The following is a 22,870-nucleotide window of genomic DNA, read 5'->3' on the forward strand; positions in this document are numbered from 1 at the left end:
TATTAGACTTGGGTTGCCCAACAAAACTAGCGTCTGCTATCAATCAACAATGCTTCTTCAGTCAGGTACAGTCCAAAAGGTTAAACACTTTAGCACAAATCTTGTGGTCAGACACGGTTGCGTCTGGGCACCAGCCTATTTCAGTATTTTCATCAATGATGTTGTCAACTATCTGAGGTCCCTAAATCTTGATGTACTGGTTTGTGGGGCCCAAAAATGCCAATTTTGTTCTTTGCGGATAACGCTGTGCTTCTGTCATGTACAGAATTAACTGTGCATAAGTTCTTCAATGCTTTGAATTGCAGATTAACACTGTAAAAACAAAATATGTGATCTTAAAGGGCAGCCCAAAATTGAGGTATTCCTTTAAAATCTACGGAGCTCTGTTGGACCCCGTACTTAGGAGTCAGGTTTTATTGGTGTGGTCAGCTCAGCTACTTAAAGGTGAGGTGACATCGAGTCAATATATGGGCGGTGTGCTCAGCTTTTTCAAAAGCCAGGATACCACCATTGAAACCTATAAAGTGCAAGCACTTGCAGCAGGCGTGTACAGTGCAGAGCTGGGGGGCCATAAAAAACAGGGCTGGCTGAGGCAGAGAACCATCTTTTTTGATGCTTACTTCTGCTTGGGCTTGGGACCCCATGGATGCATTGAGACATGAGCTGGGTGTTAAACCAGTTGAGCCGTTCGCAGTGTTGCCTCCCGCATAATCTTGGGTGCGAATCTAGAAAAAACAAAAGCTGAAACCTTATCTGAACATCTTACGAGAGGTATGGGTGCAAGCTCAACAAGTTAAATTACCCTGTTTTAGTCATGTGTCTAACGTTTTGCAAACCATAGGTTGGGCTGTCTGCTGATTTGAGCCAGAAAAAGTGACGAAGGACAGCCGAATAACTGTAAAGGAAAGGTTTTGGCAATATATGTTTATTAATGTCGGTACAGAAGAAAGATCCACTCCATATCATAAAGCCCTATCCTATCTTTGAACCATACCTGGACAAACTGAATCCCTCTTTCAAAAATTCATTGTATATTAATTTCAGCCTTGGTACTTTGCCTCTGAAGCAATACAATAGCTCATGGAAAAAGTTTGAAAGCAATCAATCTGCTTGTGGTTGTGACTTTGGGGGGCAGAGTCTGTAATGCACTTTATGTTGCTTTGTACTTTTAGGTTAAAAGCTTGAAGAGAATATCTTCGTTCACTTTTTATGGCATATGCAATAAGAAATTGTAAGGATTGCGACCAGATTATTAATCAAGTATCTTCATACACATCTGCTGCTTGGAAAGTAACAAGACAATTGCACTAATGCTGTTGTTTAAGGAATTTTTTCATACTTATTAATTTTACCTGCACATATTGTTGACTGGCCTACAGTCGCTTATACTTGCTGTGGGAAACTGAGGGGATATTTAACTGATGCAACCTTGCTTGAATGGTTTTTAAACATTTCTGTGATTATCCAATTAAAGGTCCTCTTGAGTAGGTGCAATTAACCTATTTTTTATGTTATGTTAAAATTATTTATTCAGCGCACGTGCACCAGTTGGTTTCTTGGCGCTAGTATAGGGATTAGATGAGCCCTGCTAGATCTATTTGTACGCTTGGACAAAGAGCCATGTGTTAAGGAGTTTCCTAAAAACAGGTAGAGCTGTGCAGGATCTAATCTTATAAGGAAAAGTATTCCAGAGATATGGAGCCAGCACAGCAAACCTACTGCCAGCTAGTCTCTTCCGTTGATAGGGAGGGATGGCCAGTAAGTTCAAGTGGGCTGATCTCAAATTGTGTGTGGGTACATGTCTCTCGATCAGTTTAGAGAAGAATATATTGCCCGCATTCTGTAAGGATTTAAAAATAAGGAACCCAATTTTGAAGGTGCAACGTTGAGATATTAGGAGCCAGTGGAGCTGCCGCATAAGAGGGGTGACGCGTTGCCATCTTGACTGTTGAACGATGAGTCTGGCAGCCTGGTTCTGCACCAGCTGCAGTTTCCTAACTAGATACGTAGGTAACCCAAGATATAAGGAGTTTGCGTAATCTAGGTGAGAGAAGACCAGCGCTAGGACAACTTGCACCAGTGCATCCATAGTAAGGAATCAACCAATCTTTCTGATCCTACTTAACTGAAATAATCCGGTAGAGACCACATTTCCGACCTGGGACTTAGATAGATCATTAATTATTGTGACCCAGAGGCTCTTAGCTGAGCGTGGTGGCACTGGAGGGCAACCCAGCTCCATAGGCCAAAAATGGGAGCTCCAGGGATTTTGATCTTATCGGCTTCCATTCTCAATTCGTCCAGTACCGACTAAATGACTGTCTCCGTAGAGTGGGATGGACGAAATACCGCTTGATTGGGATCAAGAAACTGTGATTGTTCAATAAATGAACATAAACATTTTACTACGTGAGATTCCAATATTTTAGTCAGATAAGGAAGCAGAGATATGGGGTGATAGTTGAGTGGGTCCGAGGGGTCTGTCCCAGGTTTTTTCAAAAGGGAAACTATGGTAGCTTTTTTAAAAGCTCTAGGGACATGGCCCTGCATCAAAGATTCATTCAGAAGATGAAGGGCAGGGGCAGGATTAACGGTGAATACTTCCTTAGAATGTGAGGTGGACAACTGTTTGTGGGGGAACTAGATTTAACCTTCCCAGATGTTCCTGGAATCCTTTGCTACTGATCGGTGGGAATTGATGTAAGGAGGAAGGGTTCCTAGAGGCAGAAGGCAAGGCATTGCATGCAGAACTTACGTTGATACTGGATTTGAACTTTGCAATTTTATCAGTGAAAAAAGTATTCAGTGAGTTACAAAGTGACTGAGATGGCTCTGGTTTTATTGTGATTGTATCAGGATTGGATAGTTCATTGACAATAGTAAATATATCTTTGTATTTGTTAGTGTAATTCATCATTTTCACAGAAAAGTAACCAGCCTTAGTGGTTTGAATCGCTTTCTTATACTCCTTGAGTTGAGCTAAGTAGGGGATTTTCTTATCTGGAGAATAGTTCCATCTCCATCTTCTTTCTATTTGGCGCAAGGTCAGTTTTTGGGTCTTTAAGTTGTTGGAGAACCATCTCTGTGCCTTATTGCGCCTTGCAACTTTAATTTTCCTGAGCGGGGCATATTTGTTACTGGCTACAGTTAGCCAATTGGTCATAGCTTCAGTACTCAGGTCGATGTCAATGGATGGCTGATCGATGGGATCGATCAGTAACTGCCAGTGTTTTACAAAAGGCATCAATATTGACATTGTTCCATTTACTTGCCTTCAAGCCTCCTTTGGCTGGGGGTTTAGTTGTGATTACATTACTAGTCACAAATTCTATTAAGAAATGGTCAGACCAAGTACATGGAGACACTGTCAGATCGGTAATTGCAAGATTGGAAGTTCAGATTTGGTCCAGGGTATTTCCCTTAATGTGTGTAGGGGAGTTAACAAGCTGGATACAATTCAGCCCGTTAAGTAGGTCCGACATTTCAGCAGAATGCAGTCCGCCCTCCATGTCATTGGCCCAATAATTAAAATCACCAATGAGCAAGGTTTTTGAGTGATTAATGGTTAAATGGGCCATGTGTTTGCCCAGTTTTTGAGGGAAGAGCGGCATTTTCTGGGAGGGCCTATAGAGCTGCACGCAATCTAAAGTTGCAGAAGCTTAATCTAGTTTGATAACTAGACTGTCTACTAGGGATACATTTAAGGTGGTAAGTCTGGTAAAGTAAAAATCTTTACAGATTATGGTGGCTACCCCACCACCTTTTTTATTGACTGATCGATTTGTCTGCAGGATGTAATAAGTATTTGGAAGAGCAGTCAAAATGTCTGGAGTAGATTCGGGGATAAGCCAAGTTTCAATGAGTAGAGTAGGCTTTGTAGAGCCTAGAAGATGGAAAATATCCAGTTTGTGTGTAACTAGGGAGCTTGTGTTTAAATACATGATTTTTAGATCATGTGTTCCCTTGCAATGTTGCCTTAGTGCGAGTTTCCTGGCAGGAGAGCAAATATGAAATTCAGGGAAAGCGTCCCTGAGCTTCATGTTTAATTTAATCAGTTTGTCCCCCGTATGAGGATTCAGATGAAGATTTGATTTTATAGGTATTAACATATTAGAACAGGTTGATGACTACGTCCGAGCACTTTTGTGTAATGTTATGGCCACTCGAGGACCCACTCTAATAGTGAGCTAGCTTGTTGGTTGGTTCGAAAATAGTCTATGTGGCCCAGCTATTGATGTCTTTCAGGCTAGATATAATAATGTGGTCCTACATTGGCCAATTTTCCAGATCTGATCATTGGCCAGACACTACTGCTTTCATATGAATAGGGCCTTTTGAAAAGTATCGTTATTAGCTATTGGATCTGATCTGGTAATCTGTAATGATTTATGCAGCTTTTCAATTCATGTCACTTTGATCTGCCTCAGCAAATTAATTTTTTAATTATTATTATTTTTAGATTTGGCTGTTTGCTAAATATCAGTATGTCTTATTGTATATGTTTTAATTATAGTAGCTTGTTACAAAGTTTTAAAAGTATGTATATTTTGATATGTATATTGCATGGCTTGTCTAAGACTGGCTGACACAATAAATAATAAAATAAGTAACTAAACAAATAACGTCAAACTATGTAATATATATTTACATAACAAAGCAGACCAAGTAAAAATAAGTACTCAAAATGCAATCCACAATAAAACTGTAAAGCAACACAATGCAGTGAAAAAACGGTGGCCTTTGGATTTCATTCATATTACCATTCAAAATTACAAAATGATCACAAAGAAAAGATAAGGTTTGACACAAAACCACATAGTTTACTATAATAATGCAAGGGTTAAAGAAGTGTTTACAAACGTACCGTTCATGATTATTACTCAATCAAGAGCTCATAATGTAAAATGTAGAATAAGAATCCTCCAGTCAAAGCTGAGTTATTTTATTTGGGGTTCGCATGCGTCTGCCATGTGTGATCCTATTGATAACAAATACCTAAAAATGCAGAAAGGCAGATAGAGTGCAAAATACAGTGACACTCAAAACTCAGGGCAACAGTAACTTGCAAGTGAAATAAGTGTTGCAGAATTTTGGTAATTGAGTTAAAGTGTTTGGAGAGCTAAGTCTTTGTCCCTGTTAGGGGCTTGGTGGTGTCAGATTTCTTGGGACAGGGATGGGGGTTAGGAGGGCACAGATTCTCCAGGTCAGTGACTCATCAGTCAGGAGGGACCAGCATTTCTAATGGGGAAATGCAGCCCACAGGCTGACCTCTTGAATGGGTTCAAGTCCACAGGCACAAGGGCTCGGCCTGGATCATGTAGGTCCCTCCCAGTCTCTCTCCCAAGTGAGCCAGGTCTACCAACAAAGCAGCAGTGACAGCAGGGAGCAAGTGAGCTCACCAGCAGGATCACTGGCATGCTGACCTACACTTGTAAACATTCTTTATTGTGTCAGACCTCTTCTGGTCTCTACTGAAGGATAGAAAGGGGTTCGAGGTGTGGTGTCTGTGTATGTGTACTCCTATGCATGGCTGTAGGGCTGCCAGGCAAACATGGTCAGGAACAGCAAGGTAGACCAGCATAACTTCAGTAGCTTCTTTGAACTTTCACTTGACCAGGATGAAATATGAAGCCCTCAGCTCCAGAGTTCGAAGCATCAGTAGCAACCCAATCCGTGATGATCTGGCTTCAGGATGATGTTCAGTGAGCTGGAGGGTAGCTCCCACTTATATTACCTGTCCCAACACTATCATACCACAATGTTCAGCACATCACTAACCTAACAAGATACATCGCTTGCCAAAAACTCAAATTGCATCGCGCTACACCATCCTTCCATCACAATCCACTACACCATTTCTCTCCATAAACTCCATACCCTCTGTACTACCTAGTGCTGGCCCACACCTTCTCATATCACACTATATAGACTACCTTAAACCACACATTAAACACACCACCTTGTCCTACCACACTATTTCATCCATTAGCTCATCATATTACAAACCACCGTGTTCCACAACTGACCTCTGCTCATCACACCCCAAACACAACACCACCAACTGCACAACATAGCACATCACATAACTTCCAACAACACCACTTGCATCCACATCCCATCCCGGGATCCTATGTCCACTTGACAATCCTAGGAGTTGGCACTCAACCTTAACATAAATATAGTTCACCTCACCATCCATGTCAACCATAGCACATTGATAATTTTAAAATCCAACTACTCACAACATGCCGCAAACCCACAAACCCACCACACTACACCACCTACTTCAAGTAAGAACTCTCCATCAACCTTTGCTGTTTGGACATCAGATCCCTAGAAAATAACAAACCATCCACTGTTATATTTTCAAAGTTTTATAAGAGCATGGGTTTCAATTGTTCTTCTGTGTGCATTCACTCTATTTCCATGTATGTACTCTTCTCTAGATGGATTGTTAGCATTCTGATTGTAGGTCAGCAGCAGTAAAATGTTGACTTACCAAAGTACATAGGTGGAGATAAGGGATGCGATTTGTGCCAGCAGCGTACTGTTGGGAGGAAGTCTGCATGTCAGTGTTATCATGTTCTTTGATGTTACTCCTACTGACATTAAATGGCTTGAAGGAGTGTTAGTAGTTTCATATGGGCAGACAATTAGTGGCTTTAAGTGACTTAAGTGAAAGTGCTGTGTGGGTTGTGTCCCACCCTTCCATTCAAACTCTGTTCGGAATACATTTGTGAGGCATCATACTACACGTGTTAGGGTACTGAACTGAGGTTTAATCACATATGCATTTTTAGGTCTCGCCTGAGCCAGTGTGCATACACTGCACTGAAAGGCATTAAGTAAGGGCTTTTGAGCTCTGAACACACGTTCGTGCGTGTGCTTTTTTTTTCTTAGCCCTGTGCATGTTTTTTTTCTTAAAACACAGCACGCAATTGGTGCAAGGTGGGTGATTGTCCCGCCTTGTTTGTTCGATGGCCTAGGGTCCTCGGGCGCGAGCTTCAATCCCATCTGTCTCCAATTATCGCGTTGGCGGTAATTGGAAATAGATGGTGCTTTTTTTGTTTTCCTTAACCTCGTGGTAGCTATAAACAGTGCCTCGGAGGGGGTGGTTTCTCTGCCGCTTCAGTGTGTCTATCACCATACTGTTACAAAACAGCCGTCATGTGTCTTATGATAACCTTTCTCACAGTCAGGCACCTTGTTTCGCTTCTGGGCCGCAGCGGTAATTTACAAGAGACAATGGAAGAAATAATGTGAGCTTTTTGTGCTCTCCGCCACCACTAGAGATGTCAGGCGATGGTTGGAGAGTGTTGTTCTTGTGACTCGCGGAACATTGCTGTCACTATCTATGGCGTGGGCTTTGCTCTTCACTGCCCGCGGGATGGGCAGCACCAAGTGGCTTATTTGGCACCTCCGTGTGCAGTCCGGCCGTGCCCCAGAGTGCCGCTTGAGATCTCAAACAGGGGTGTGTGGGGGCTCTTGTGGCTTGCTGTTGCACAGAAGGGGGCTCTACTGTTAAGCCCATTGTGCCAATAGGCCCTTATCTCTCCTCTGCTTAAAGTGCCCAGAATGCCTCTTGCTGAGGCATGTGTGCTGCTGGCCTGCCAAAGTCGCCCCTCCTGGTCTCTGCCGGATGGTGTGACATGCAGAAGCTGTGGTTCCACTGCTTGTTCAGCCATGCTGCTCCTCATCGGCCCCCGTTTACAGAGGGCAGATGATGTTGGCCGTTGTTGCGCATCATGCTCTGAGGATACAGGCGCCAACAATCACAGACTGTTCTTGCCTTTGCTGCGTCACCTTGGTGCAGCAGCGATGCACACTCCCTCTTAATGATCAGGGCAGATAGTGAGGTTCCGCCGTCGCATTGCACGTGGTTTTGGAGCTGGGCGCTATATGGAGCAATGTGTGGGGGTGGTCATCTCCAATAGTGGCACATGTGCTGCAGGACTAGCGTTAAAATTGGATTACTTGGTCCTGGATGCCTCTGTTGGGTAAAAAATGCTCCACCACGCCCTCTCCTTAAATTTCGCTGGAGGTGTAGCGAAAGCGGGACTACCGTGCTGTTCATCCTAACGCTGAGGAGCCAGGCAATTAACACCGAGCAGGAAAGGAACTGGCAGCGTTGCATTTATGAAGCAGCTCTTTGTTGTTGATGGATGTTACTTTTTGCATGATCGTTCTGTTGTTAATACACTCGTGGCCGAGATTACAAGTGCATTGTAACTGCATTAAGATAGCAATTCGAACACCAATACGAGCACTGAAGGCCGTTTTGTAATGAGTGCTTGGCTGTACTTGACGTGAATCCACGAGAGAAGCGCTTTTGTTTCACGTGTGACTGAACAGTGCGCCGTGCTGACAGTGGCTCAAGTCGCAGCGCTAAGCGGTGCGAGGCAGTCAGAATAAGGAGATGGGGGTGCTCAGTCAAGTTGCATGGACTGACTGTTACTATATTCTCTGCAGGCCCACTACCAATCGCAAGGACACCAAAGAATTTTAAGTTCATCTCTTTTGCTTTGTCCATCGCTCAAATAAATAACAATTCTCTCTCTTCTATAGATTAAACAATGACGCGCCATGAGTGGTGTTCTAGCACTTCCATTGTAACATAGTGGTGAGGCGCTAGGGTGAAGCTTCCCAGCCGTCCTCTTGCGGGATGCCAGCACATCCCTATTCGGAATCATTTTGGTATCGCGGCTGGTTCCTCATGCCAGGGCTTGGTTTCTCGCTTCATAGGTGCTTCTTAATGAAATTGGATGCTTGCTTGGGGGTCTGGAATATATGTTGCTTGCCGTCATGCAAGACTCTCTGAGTACAGCATGGAGTATTGGTTGTTGGCTTTGAGGAGGAGGAGTTTGACTGGCAGGAATTTCCTCCTCGGACAGCCGCAGTAAATTCCAGGTATAGCAAGCCATTATTGTAGTTGAATGTGAGTACACTACACATACCACTAAATACTACATAATTACAAGCCATATAATTACACTATACTCAAACAACATAAATACACTCCACAAATTACCACTCAGTACCACATAATTACAAGGCACATAATTACAATCTACTCAATGCACCTTCAACATACTGCACATACCACTAAATAACACATAATTACAAGACACATAATTACACTCTAATCAATGTAACTTAAATACACTCCACATATTACCACTCACTGCCACATATTTACACAGCACATAATTAAACTCTAAACAACACAACATAAACACACTCAATATAATAACACTCAGCGCCACATAATTACACACCACATATTTACACTCTACTCAATGCAACATACATACACTACACATAATACCACTAAGTACCATATAATTACATGCCACATACTTACACTCTACTAAATGCAAAATTAATACACACCACATAATACCACACACTGCCACGTAATTAAGTGCTACATAATTAAACTGCACTCAATGCAACATAAACTCCAAACAACACTAAATGCCACATAATTACCCACCACATAATTAAACACTATTAAATTCAACATACACACCACACAATACCACTTAGTACCACATAATTATATACAACATAATTACACTACACTCAATGCAACATACACTCCAAACAATACCACTCAGTGACACATAATTGTATGCTACATAAATACACTACATTCAATGCAACATACACTACAAATAATACCACAAAATACCACATAATTACACACCACGTACAAGTACAAAAAAATAGAAGACATTTTTTCGATTAAAATCTTTTTTTGGTAAAGATTTACAGTTATGTATAATGTCATCTTCATTTCTATAAAAATAACAAAAATAATTAACACTTCCTATTATAACTTTTCAACATAATGCACAGCAGCAACACTACTTTACAACATAGCCAAAAGTGAGGCCTAAACACATAAAGTCCCAAAGGTGAGACCTATTGGCTATGCCAATGCTTATTTTTATTAGGTGTCAGGCCCTCCGTTTATATGTTCCCATAATCAGAAACCCTAACTCACGTAATCACATACACATAGATACAGTATGTTAGACTATCCTCTGACATCAAATTGAATTATGCACTTCAACCTGTGCTCAAAGGAACGCCACATGAACCTCCTAATAAACATTAACATCCTCTACACAGACAGATACACACATACACAAATACAAGCACACATACACATACACACTCACGGATTCTCCAACATGCTGCTAACCTTTTAGCCACTTAATAAACAAATCAGTGCTAACCTTGGCTGTGAGCTAAAACTACCAACTGCCAAGGACATGGATGTCCTAAGGACCATATACCTGTGCAAAGAAGCTAACAAATGTACAATGTGGGAGATATAAAGTTAGTGTCACCTGGTCTCCTTGGCACACCAGTACTGGGGTGCATAACTTATTCTCAAGCCGTTTCACCAAACCCCAGTAGAGTAGCCTCCTTTAATGCTATCAGGGGCAGGCAAACTGCAGAAAGTCTGAAATGCTTCTAGCAGACAATCCACTGACTCGAAAGGAACACTGTTCTCCACATATAATACAGCACCACTGGATTCCAGTTAGGGAATGGGGATGCCTAACATACTCTCCCAGATGTTCCTGTCTGGAAAGCCGGCCCACAGAGAGTACTGTTTGTTTCACCATCCAACCATTAGCTTTCTAGAAAAGCCTTTCACTTCACATCTATTCCCTTGGCCATTTGCACGCAGGGTTGCTAGTAGGCCGCCAATCCTTCGACTACTGCCCATGGAACTCTACCCTGCATTGTTCTTTTTTATTTTTTTTAGTCTATCCTTCTGGACTCCTGCTGGAGGAGAGGGCCCATGCTTGCTCCTTCAGGATCCCCGATGAGCTAAAAAAAAAAAAATATATAATGTTGTCCACTTAGGGGCCATATGTATGTATATATATAAAATGAAATAAAAATGAAAGGAGATACAATGTAGCATTATGGATAATGACATTTATACATCCTGGGTGTCGTGAGAGGAAACCAATGTGTAAATAATTAACGTTGAGGGAATTAATGGCAAAGGTTGATGTGGCAGATCATCAGTCACCATGATTTCAATAAGAAAAATGTTAGAAGCATAGTGAAGCCCATTCAGGGCGAAATAAAATGAATTAGAGAGATAAAGATACAGGATGAGTTTGCGGTCAAATATTCACAGATATGAAATGTCGCAATCTTGTGGTTATTTAATCTGATGATGATTTTTTCTCATGAATACCATGTATATCTGTATATATATTTATTCTCTCTATGTTTCGAATATGACTGTTACATCTTTATATCGTATAAGGGAGATAAGAACCGTCTCAAGCTCATACAGGGCAAAAAGGAGGATTCTAGATCTGTATATACGAAATTAAATTACAGAAGAAAAATGTATATAGAGACTTGCAATTTAACCAGTATCCCATCGAGTGTAAAAAGCAAGGGATTTCCCACAATAGTGCCATTTTGATATTTAAATATGGCCGCCATCAATTTGGAACGCATGTGATACGATAGTCCGTTTTTTATGTTTATGTAAACTTTACAATGGAGTATAAAAGTGCTTTTTAAAGGGTGTTGGGCTGACATTGACGAAGGCTCTCAAGGCCGAAACGCGTTTGTCAGCATGATGGTTTGGGTAGAATAAAGAATTTAAAATGGACTTCGGAGTGCGCTGTATACTTTGCTAATGCTGAGTGTTGCTAGGAGGATATATATATATATATGTATGTATGTATGTATACTTCCCTTATAATCACAGTGAGAGATAAAGAGGAACAGGTGGCACACCATACATCCTCCAATAGTTAACACATCCAATAGTTAACACATTCAAACACCAAGGTAAGGGAACAGTGACAATACGGAATTATAAGTTTTGTTCCTTGTTGGCTTTCCTAGGCTATGAAACCATATCCAGGTTTTCTGTTCCGGACTGTCTCTGTGCCCTACATTTTTGTGTTTAGAAGTCTTCCCTTACCATGTGACAGTTTACAAGACACTAAGCTACAGAAATGCATACCTCCCAATCTACTGAGTCACCAAGGACAGTAACGTTAGGTGTTTTTGGTAGGTGATGCCAATGAAATTTATGAATGCTAAAAAGTTTGTGGAAGTTGCAGAAGATTTGCAGGGTTTAGTGAATCCCTAAAGACTAATGGAATCATTGGCATATTTTGAAGGTGAAAAGGAGATGGGTGTGGAAATGAACAACTCTTTATGTATTTGCATAGTTAGGGCTTAATTTGATATGTTAGTTGCAGGTGAGTCCCACTGGCACTCTTTTTTAAGAGACCAGGAGTTATTTTTCATCATCAGCCTTTGACCCAGCACAAGACAGAGAAAGAGAGCGAAGGGCGAAAGAAGGAGGAAGAGAAAGATGGGAAAACAGTGACAAAGGGAGAAAGCAGGGTTGAAAGAGAACCTTCAAGGGGTCGAAAACTGGGTAGGGACAGTAGCGTGATGGATGGACGAGGCATGAAGTGAAATCAAGACTAAGCCGCCTAGGTATTCGGTTCGTTGACATTACATTCAGTAGTGGTACGGGTGGGCTTATGAGAGAAACTTTGGACCCTGGAATCCATTCTTTTACAAATTATTACCTGGGCATAGCTGTCGCACACCTGCCATGAAGATGAACATCTTTGCACCCCTGTGCTATTCTTTAACATATTCGTTCATAAAGATGAATAATTCTGTATTCCTGATCCATTGCCTTAGAATGACTTAGTTGGATCTCCGGTGCCTACATTAACCAGTCATTCAAAGGAATATGAAACCTTTATTCCTTTTCCTGTGTTGTCTGCAGGTACTCTGGTATTGCCTTTGGTCTAAGGCACCGTGAACGATTGAGACATGGTGGATGCTAACTATCTTCGACTCCTGTTTCTCCTTCCGTCTGGTGAGTGATAAGACATCATTTGTGATGTTTAAAATGATACTTTTTATACCCCCCTTAAGTATGAAAATGTGTTTTTTAGACAAATGAGGCTTGAAAACATGTTTCAAGAAGAGAGCTGGTTATTACAGAATTATGTAACTCCATGGAAAAGCGAATTCTACATTTTCTAGTTAATAATCTGAAAGTAAGAGCCATGCATGTGTCTAGGTATTCTGCATAATGCATTAGCTGTAGCAGCATTTACAAGCGACATGATTTGTGGCTTTAAAGGCCCAAATTGAGAGCAGCCTCCTAATTCTCAAGGGACAGGAAACTCAAATGACCAGGCACACTGGAATGATAGGTTTAGCAGGAACACTCCTGGTGACTGGTAGCCCACCTGGAGATGCCACTTGCAGCCATTGACACAGTAAGTCGATTCCTTCTTGTTATTCCCCAAAAACGTGTAATACCCATAATTTCTTCACTCACCCGTGGAATTATCGGGACCCCAGTAATCAAAATTCTGGTAATATAAGATTTCTCCTGGGCACCTATAAAGAGATCCTAAGACATATGTTCTTACTAACAGCTGTACAGTCTAAAGGGAGCTCTGAGTCTTTGATGAGTTACCTCTGTCTCCCAAATGGACCCACTGTTGTTTTATCAATGACAATGACCATTTTTCTTGTTCACAGTCTGCATTGCACAGCAGGCGTCAAGCACACCAGTGGGGTGGCGGGATGCTCTTCCTGGACGTTGGCCCTGGCAGGTGAGCATCGGGCCCCAAGGCTACCACACCTGCGGAGGGACACTCATATCAGATCGCTGGGTGGTCTCAGCTGCCCATTGCTTCCCAAAGTGAGTTTTTGTGTCATCATTTAATGTCATGTGGATTTATGTATATTACACTTGTTCATCTTCAGAGTATTGCAGAACTATTCTTGGTGCTTGGTGAAGACAGCTTTAGCTTTTTTACAGACAGGAATTCAACTAGAGGAACAGTAGGAGCTTTTTTTCTTGTGCTTTTGAATACGTTGTTGTATGCTTGTTGATTTGTGTTGTGTCTGGAAGGGCATTATTGGTCAGTTGTAGATATACTAAAATTTGCACCATTCTTCTCTCATGATCATTCAGAACTTGAATGGTAGTTTCTCATGCATTAGCTACAGAATGTCTTGATTTGAATGCTTAAAAGAATAACATCTAGGATTCAGGCGCTTTAGAATAAACATTTATTTCTGCAGCACAGTACGCAAAAACAGTAAACAGTTTGCCCCAGAATAGGCCAAATGAATGCATAAAATGGGCAATAACAATGTTACAGCAAGTTATTCCCCATACAGCAACTCCCTGTTTCTGGGAGCACCACAATACATCTTGCAGGTGTTGCAGAGAGTCCAGTCTACAGCAGAAAAATTGGCGCTAAATAGACAGCGCAGGTCCTCTACGGCGATGGCCTTGAGGGATCTTCACTGGTTGCCGATTAAGGAAAGAGTCTGCTTTAAATCTCTTTGTATTGTGTTTAGAGCAGTACATGGACTGGGCCCTGTACCGATGCAGGAGAAATTTAATTGGTAGAAGCCCAAGAGGCAGCTCCGCTCCTCCAGCGCAAATCTGGATAGTTACTACCATATTTAAGCGGTCCAGGTCGGGAGGCAGAGGTATTGGTGTTGCGGCCGCACGCCTGTGGAATGAGCTACCTCAGAACATCAGACAGGCCGAGTCTTTGACATGTTTTAGGAAGTGTCTGAAAACCTGGCTCTTCCCAAAGGCTGAACATATTGCCTCCCATTGATAAACTGGTCGATGTCCGCGGGGGTCCATTTTTTTAAGTCTCAGCGCCAGGATACCCGTAGGGTGAAAGTTCGAGCTTTATACATTTTCAGTACAATACAATACAATTTAAGTTGCCCTCTAAACCTTGAGGTAATACTCAGCAATAAGGTTATTACAGCTGCAGGCTTTTCCCTGCTAATTTATCATTCAAATCTAAATGAGTGAGTCGGTGGTATCTCAGGGTGAACGAATGCTGAGTGCACTCTCAAAGAAACCTTCATTATTGGAAGAGCGCTTGAGATTGCGCTTTTAGTGGTGATGGGTATCAGTAGTTCATTTCAGAGCTTGCTCGACGGGGAGGAACAAGCCATAAAAACATGCTCAGGCAAATGTACAGAGCCCAGAGGTCAGCATGATATTCTCAGACAGCAACATGAGCAAGCTCACAGACATATTGCTGGACATTTCCCAAGTAGAGTAACGTAGAGCCATCTCAGAAGGGAGTAGGGTGACCACCCTCCTTCAGGTCATTCTAAGCACTGTTTTCAGTGCATGATTTTCATGTGATTACCTAATGCATTCTGGTTGTGGTAGTCTTGATTTGCTTCAATTGAACTAGTTAGATTAACTAATTTGAAAACAATGATTCTTAGGTAAAAATGTCAGACCTGGAGACAGTAGTATCAAAACACAAGAGTGCACTACCTATTTATTTTCAAAAGAACGCAATAAAGTCTTCAGGTATAATTCTCCAACTATACCATGTGCTCAAGTCAAGAGTTCTTACCAAGTAAAAAGGCATTTGTAATTCACCCTGAGACAGTTGGATATTATTCAACTGTGGCAGAACATGTTGGAGTCATGGGTGCTGCCTGGGAATCTGGCCACAAGGTCTGTTATGTGGCATCACACACTACCTGTACATCGAGTGAGTATGAGCTATTCCCATTTCTGTATATGTATACATTTGTTGAGGGAGGACATATGGCAATATGTGTGCTATCAACACAGCCAATAACATTGGGGAGCTGTGCTACCCCGTAAAACATTAATTTGGTATTTTGCAAATATTGGTGGATATTTGTAAAAGATATGTATTGGTTAGCTTTGCTAACCATGATGTCCAGAAACTTGTGAAAGAACCTGAAAAAAGCACGTTGTGTCACCCCCTGTCACTGCCATGACCCCCTGGTGATTGCCAGAAGCTAGACAACACAATACCTACACATGTGGTGGGATTGCATTGCTTCTGAGAGTTGAGGTCTGGAGATGAGGTTGTAACTAGGCAATTTATCAAAGAATTACTTCACTTTTGAGACTGTACTTTTCATATATCTCCTCCTCTGTCTGTTCAAACATGGTGACTCTCACCCTAAATATCCTCTCCTGCCCCTCCCCCTTCTCTTCCTGGCAGCCAAAATCCTGATCCTCCTCGCCAAGACATACAGAGCCGCCATCCTGAAAGAGCCAGATGCATTTTTGGGTCCTTTTTAGGTCTCGCCTGACCCAGCGCATGCGCTGCCCTGGTGAAACTTTTAGTGAGGGCTCAAAAAATGCTACCATGGCCAGCCTGGAGCTACAGTGCATGTGCGCGGGCGCGCGCTTAGGAGCAGAAGCACCATATGGCAAACCTCATCATGCTCTCTAAGCGCCCGCGATCACTTTCAGTTTTGCCCGTGATCACTTTCGCGGCGCCCCTTTAATGTTCTCGTTCAAAGAACATCAAACATCAAAGAACATGTTGTGTTAATGCTTTGCTGCGCCCGTTTGACTTACAATGTGCTTTCTCTTTCCACAAACTCGATGTTTGTGTTCCTTTATTTTGATATGCTTTTAGTATTACTGTCACACACACACCCACAACCATACACACAACCACACACACAACCACAACCACACACACAACCACACACACACACACGACCACACACACAACCACAACCACATGCACAACCACACACACAACCAAAACCACACACACACAACCACAACCACTCACACACCCACACAACCACATACACACACATACAACCACAACCACACACACAACCACACATACAAATATACACAGAGCCACACACACACAACCACACACACAACCACACACATTCACACAACCACACACACACACACAACAACCACACACAACCACACACACAACCACACACAACCACACACAACAACACACACAAACACACACAACCACACACACACACACACACACAACCATACACACAACCACACACACAACCACACACATGCAACCACACCCACAACCACAACCACACACAACCACACACACACAACCACAACCACACACACACGCCCACACACAACCACAACCACACACACAACACACACAACCACACACCCGACCACACACACACACACAACTACACACACACACAGCCACACACACACAACCACACACAACCACACACACAACCACGCACACAACCACACACATAACCACACACACACAACCACACACACAACCACACACAACCACACACACAACCACACACACACAACCACACACACAAGCAGAACCACACACACACAACCACACTACACACACACAACCACACCCATAAACACACACACAACCACACACACACATACACGTGTTACCATCCTTGTGGGGACTATGTGTGGATACCTGCCTTGTGGGGACTAACCTTTCCCAATGTTTTTAAAACATACTAAGAACAGAAAAATATCAAGAAAAAATTCATGATATAGGATCCTGCTTCAAATTTGAAAATATATTGTTATTTAATCGCGCGCACAGAACCATCCTTGTGGGGACCTGAACACGTGCTACCATCCTTGTGAGGACCTAGTCCATACCACCATTTGTGATTGAATACAGTTAATGGCACATGGCTAAATGTTTAATTTATCAACATAATACACAAACAACATTATAATCTATTCATATATGAATCTCTGCATGTATACTAGGGGTAGACACAAAAGACAGATTATGTTAATGTGTCAGAATATATCACATCATGATTACCCAAGGACAATTAAGACTGTATTTAACTCATTTATTAGTGCTTAAAAAATTAGGAGACAAGGGAACTAACACATAACTAAATTAACATATGGGACCAAGGAATATGATGTTCAAGTCCCCACAAAGATAGTGTGTTATTATAGTGTTGTTCAAGTCCCCACAAAGATAGTGTGTTATTATAGTGTTGTTCAAGTCCCCACAAAGATAGTGTGTGAAGACGATTGTGTTTAAGTCCCCACTGAAATAGTGTGCAAATTCAAAGCTTAAATCCCATTGTAAAGAGTGTGAACATGATGATGTTCACGTCCACACAGAGGTTATGTGTAATTAGAGGAGTGCTCAAGTCCCCACAGAGATGGTATGTTATTATAGTGATGTTCAAGTCCCCACAGAGATGGTGTGTTATTATATTGATATTCAAGTCCCCACACAGATAGTGTGTTATTATAGTGTTGTTCAAGTCCCCACAAAGATAGTGTGTTATTATAGTAATGTTCGGATCTCCACAGAGATACTGTGTTATTATCGTAATGTTCAGATCTCCACAGAGATGGTGTGTGAAGACGATTGTGTTTAAGTTCCCACTGAAATAGTGTGTGAGTTCAAAGCTTAAATCCCATTATAAAGAGTGTGAACCAATGATGTTCAAGTACACGCAGAGGTTGTGTGTAATTAGAGAAGTGTTCAAGTCCCCACAGAGATGGTAAGTTATTATTGTGATGTACAAGTCCCCACAGAGATAGTGTGTTATTATAGTGATGTTCAGGTCCCCACATAGATAGTGTGTAAAGATGATTGGGTTTTAGTCCCCACTAAAATAGTGTGTAAAGACAAAGCTTAAATCCCCATACAGAAAATGTGAAGCTAATGATTTTCATGTCAAAACAGAGGTTGTGTGTAATTACAGTAATCCTCAAGTTTCCACAGAGATGGCATGCTATTATAGGGATGATCATATCCCCACAAAGACAGTGTGCTACTATTGTGTTGCTTAAGTCCCCACCAAGATAGAGTGTGAAGATGATTGTTTTTAAGTTCCCACCGTCATAATGTGTAAAGTCAAAGCTTAAATCTCATTACAGAGAGTATTAAAAGAAATGGTGTTCAAGTCCACACACAGGTTGTACGTAATTAGAGGAATGTTAATGTTCTCACTGAAATGGTATACTGAGGGCAATGATTATTTCTGTGTAGGAAGGTGTCCCTTCCTGCACATAAACAATCTTTAATTTGTGGTTTGTAACTTCTATGTATGCTGCTTAAGGCAGCACACATAGAAGTTGCAACTAGTCAGTTTTTTTATGATTGTTTATGTGCAGGAAGGGACACCTTCCTGCACATAAACAATCAATGGCATTTTACTGTGTCTATGTGTGCTGCACAACACAGCTCACATGGAAATAGCAAAAACAAGGAGAAATAAAGCAGTTTTCCTTGTTTTGCCAGGCAAAGACCAGGTTTTTTCGTCTTAATTTTGGCGCAGCCACATATTTATGCCACCCTTGTAAATATGGGGCAGCGTCAAAATCAATGGGTGTTACAGTGGTATGCCCACCACAACACCCATTGCCCGCTTCTTTCACGCTAAGCATAGCGTGAACCGGTGCCTTATTTACAAGGCAGCGTTAAACCACATTAAGTGGCTTAATGCTGCCTTGTAAATAAGGCGAAGCCTGTATCACCACCATAACGTCACTAAAAGTGACTTTCTGGTGGCGATAGGGGCTTGTAAATATGCCCCTACAGGAGATGGAGTCGCATCCCAGGGTTACATCCTAAACAGCCGACAACCTCCTCTGACAGGCCCAGTGCTTATCCTCACCACCCTAGGGTCCCAGTTGGGGTCTCAGACACCCACCCATAGGGTCACAACTTCAGAAGCTCGATACACCCTCTAGGTCACGCTCACACCTTTACATTTCTGCTTTACCATCAAGAGCATGGGCTATCCTCCCATCTATGATGCATTTGCTCTCAATCCACGTCCCAAATAGGACTTAACTTACTTTGTTTTGTTCTGACTTGGTAAGGGGTGCAGTATGTGTGTGGCGGTGGTAGCGGGTGTGTGGAGGCAGGTGAAGTGGTGATGCAAGCAGGCAAAGGGGCCCCCTGTGGCCTGGGATGCAGCTCAGCAGCAGCATTCGTTGTAGCGTACACGGTTGAGAAGGTGAAGTTTGCCAGCAGTGTAGCTGCGGGAGGTGTTTGTACCAGGGTTCCTAGCACTGGGAACAGCCATATAGATGAGTGACGGAGTGGAGTGTTGTAGAGTGGAAATCAGTTGAGTGGAGTGAGGTAAAGTGCAGTGGGGTAGATTGTAGTGGCATACAGTGCTATGCCATACTGTGGAGTGGCTTAGAGTGAAGTGCGGTAGAGTGGAGTGTTGTACAGTGTGGCTCACTGGTTAGAGGAGGCATACCCTGAAGCAGAGGTCAGACCCGGGACCAGGGTTCAATTCCCGACGCGGCAGGTTCTGAGCCCAAGTGTCCACGGACTCGATAATTCTCTCTTCAGTGCCTACTCGAATCATGGGTTCACACTCTGCAACTCTGGGCAATAGCTTGCTTAATCTCCACTGCGGCCCCCCCCCCCCCCCGCGGCGGGATGCCTAGCTTTCACCTTGGGGATGCCCAGTACGGGTTATCTCACAGGGAAAAAAGCGAGGACGGGTTCCCAATGCAAGCGCCTAGATGCCCAAGGGTAAGTCGAGCGCTATTTAAGAACACACATACATACATACATACAATAAAATAGCATAGAGTGCAGTGACGTAGAGAACAGTGACATGGAGTGACATACAATGGAGAAGTGTACAGTGGAGTGGTGTAGAGTAGAACAATTTAGAGTTTACTGGCATACAGTGTAGTGACAGTGGAGTGGCATATAGTGAATAAGTAGAATGGCGTAGAGTGGATTGTTGTGTCGTACAGTGAAATAGCATAGAGTGTAGTAGAGTGGCATAGAGTGGAGTGGCATAGAGTAGAGTGATGTAGAATGGAGTTGTTTACAATGTAACATCATACAGTGGATTGTCATAGAGTGAAGTGGCGGACAGTGGAGTGGCATAAAGTGGAGTGACGTCCACTGGAATAGCATACAGTACAGTGGTGTATAGTGCAGTGGCGCACAGTGAAGTGCCATTGAGTACAACAGCATAGACTGTAGTATTGTAGAGTGGCAATATGTACAGTGAAATATAGTATAGTGGAGTAGTGTAGAGTGGAGGGGCATACAGTGGAGTGGTATAGACTGGGGTGCGATAGAATGGAGTGGTGTAGAGTAGAGTGTAAGAGCATACAGTGGTGTAGAGTGGAGTGGCATAGGGTGGAGTAGAGTGGCGTACACTGGATTAGCGTAGAGTGTAGGGTGGAGTGATGTACATTGGAGTGGCATAGAGTGGAGTTTGGTAACTGAAACAGACATAGCATGAAAGTGTGAAAACAGATGTAGATTTAATGTGTGTGGAATACACTTTGTGAGGTGTAAATGGTAAATTTTGGTAATATGTATGAATAGTGTAAGTAGTGTTAAAGTTATAAGTTTTCTAAAAATTAGTTATATATTTACCGAGGGTACACCGTGGTAAGTTTGCGGTTTACCGAGGTAAGTTTGAGACATACCATGGTACATGCGGATGAGAAGTCAGTATGTGATTGGCTAATGCCTGTGTTTACCAAATAAAAGGCAGCTATGTAGGTTTTAGCACAGTTTGGCTGCATTCTGTGTTTCACTGTGTTCTGGGTTACAGTCTTAGATATAGGTAAGTAGTAGGTTTTATTGTTGTTCACTACCTATTACCCCTTTTATTTACATTTCTATATATTTTTCTAGGCATTAACCCCTTGCATGTGTCGGCCGGCCCGTCCGACGTCACGGTGGGCATGAGCGTCGGACGGCCGGGGGCCGTCCGAACCACGCACGTGTGGAATTCACCCGCACCGCGGGGGAATTCCGACCGCGCCCAAACGGTTAAGGGCGCACTGCACATTGTTTTACTTTTTTTTTTTTTACAATGCAGTAATTTGTAGGTATTACAACAGTACTGGGTAGACGTTTTTGCACATATTTAAATATTTTAACAATATAAAATAAACTGTAATACACTACATTTGTAAAATACAGTGTAGTACAGTGTATTTTATATTTTTGTAAATTTATTTTAAGCACTGCTGCACTCCTGAGACAGTACCATGGTAACTTTTTAAATATTTTTTTTAATATATAAATATTTTTCCCTACCTATGGCCACTTTCATAAAGTGGTAATAGGTAGGGGAAAATATCAAACCTAATACTTGCCTATATCAGATGGTGTAATGCAGAACACAGCCAAAGTGTACCTAAAAACAATATGGCATCTTTTAACTTTTGTAAAGACAATCATTAGCCAATCATATAATGATTTTTCATCATTATATACTGCAGTACTTCTACAAAATACTGCAAAATGTTTTCAAAAATACCACAACTACAGATATCACTGAGTTAAAATAGCTTACAACTTAAAACATACTTCCCATAAATACCTATAGTCCCCAAAAGAATCATCTGTGCACAATAATGTGTAATTCTGACAAATGTAATTCAAATCCGTCCAGCCGTCTTCACTATATGCACGAGTCTATGGAAAATGCATTGGTGCACAAGCACGTTTCAAGACCCTCCTTTTTTCTTCGCACGTGATTGATGAATCTCTGCAAAACGTTTCATACTCCACCAATTGAGAAAGAGGAAAGGTCTGCATATTTTCATGGAGATTCATCAAATGGGAGCAATTATTAATGTTCAAAATCCAGGGAAATCCTATCTCTAGTAACCCTTCCTATAACTACAGAGTGGATACAGTAATCAACTAGTTGCAGTTATCTAAAGTAACTGTAACTTTTACCCTAAATTAACTATAACTCATGACACCTTCATACACTCCTTCTACCCTTCCATATTGCATCACTGATTACATTTTCAATGACTGCATTGATAACATCCCTAATGATATCTGAAATGACCTACTTGATAACAAAACTGTGCATGACGAGGGTTCAAGTCATAGTTACTTTAGGTCATGAGTTTTAGTAACTTGAGATAACTAAAACAGTAACAGGTGGATTTCAGTGGTCGCTTGCTCAAAGTGGAGCACAATTGCTTTTACAGAGAGGGAGTTTCATGTTAGCAGTAAAAGCAATGCCGGCTCCCCGCAGGAGG

General features: G+C 42.1%; 1 protein-coding gene across 1 annotated transcript in view; it reads left to right on the top strand.

Moving 5' to 3' along the window:
- Positions 1-22,870, top strand: part of LOC146811651 (uncharacterized) — a 187,173-nt gene that overhangs the window by 16,681 nt on the left and 147,622 nt on the right. Inside the window, exons 2-3 of the mRNA XM_085618622.1 lie at positions 12,800-12,892; positions 13,570-13,732. Coding sequence (XP_085474748.1) covers positions 12,847-12,892; positions 13,570-13,732 — 209 coding nt within the window. The 5' untranslated portion in view covers positions 12,800-12,846. The remainder of the gene's footprint in view (positions 1-12,799; positions 12,893-13,569; positions 13,733-22,870) is intronic.

Source organism: Triturus cristatus, chromosome 7 (assembly GCF_964204655.1).
Source record: "Triturus cristatus chromosome 7, aTriCri1.1, whole genome shotgun sequence".
Taxonomy (NCBI): domain Eukaryota; kingdom Metazoa; phylum Chordata; class Amphibia; order Caudata; family Salamandridae; genus Triturus; species Triturus cristatus.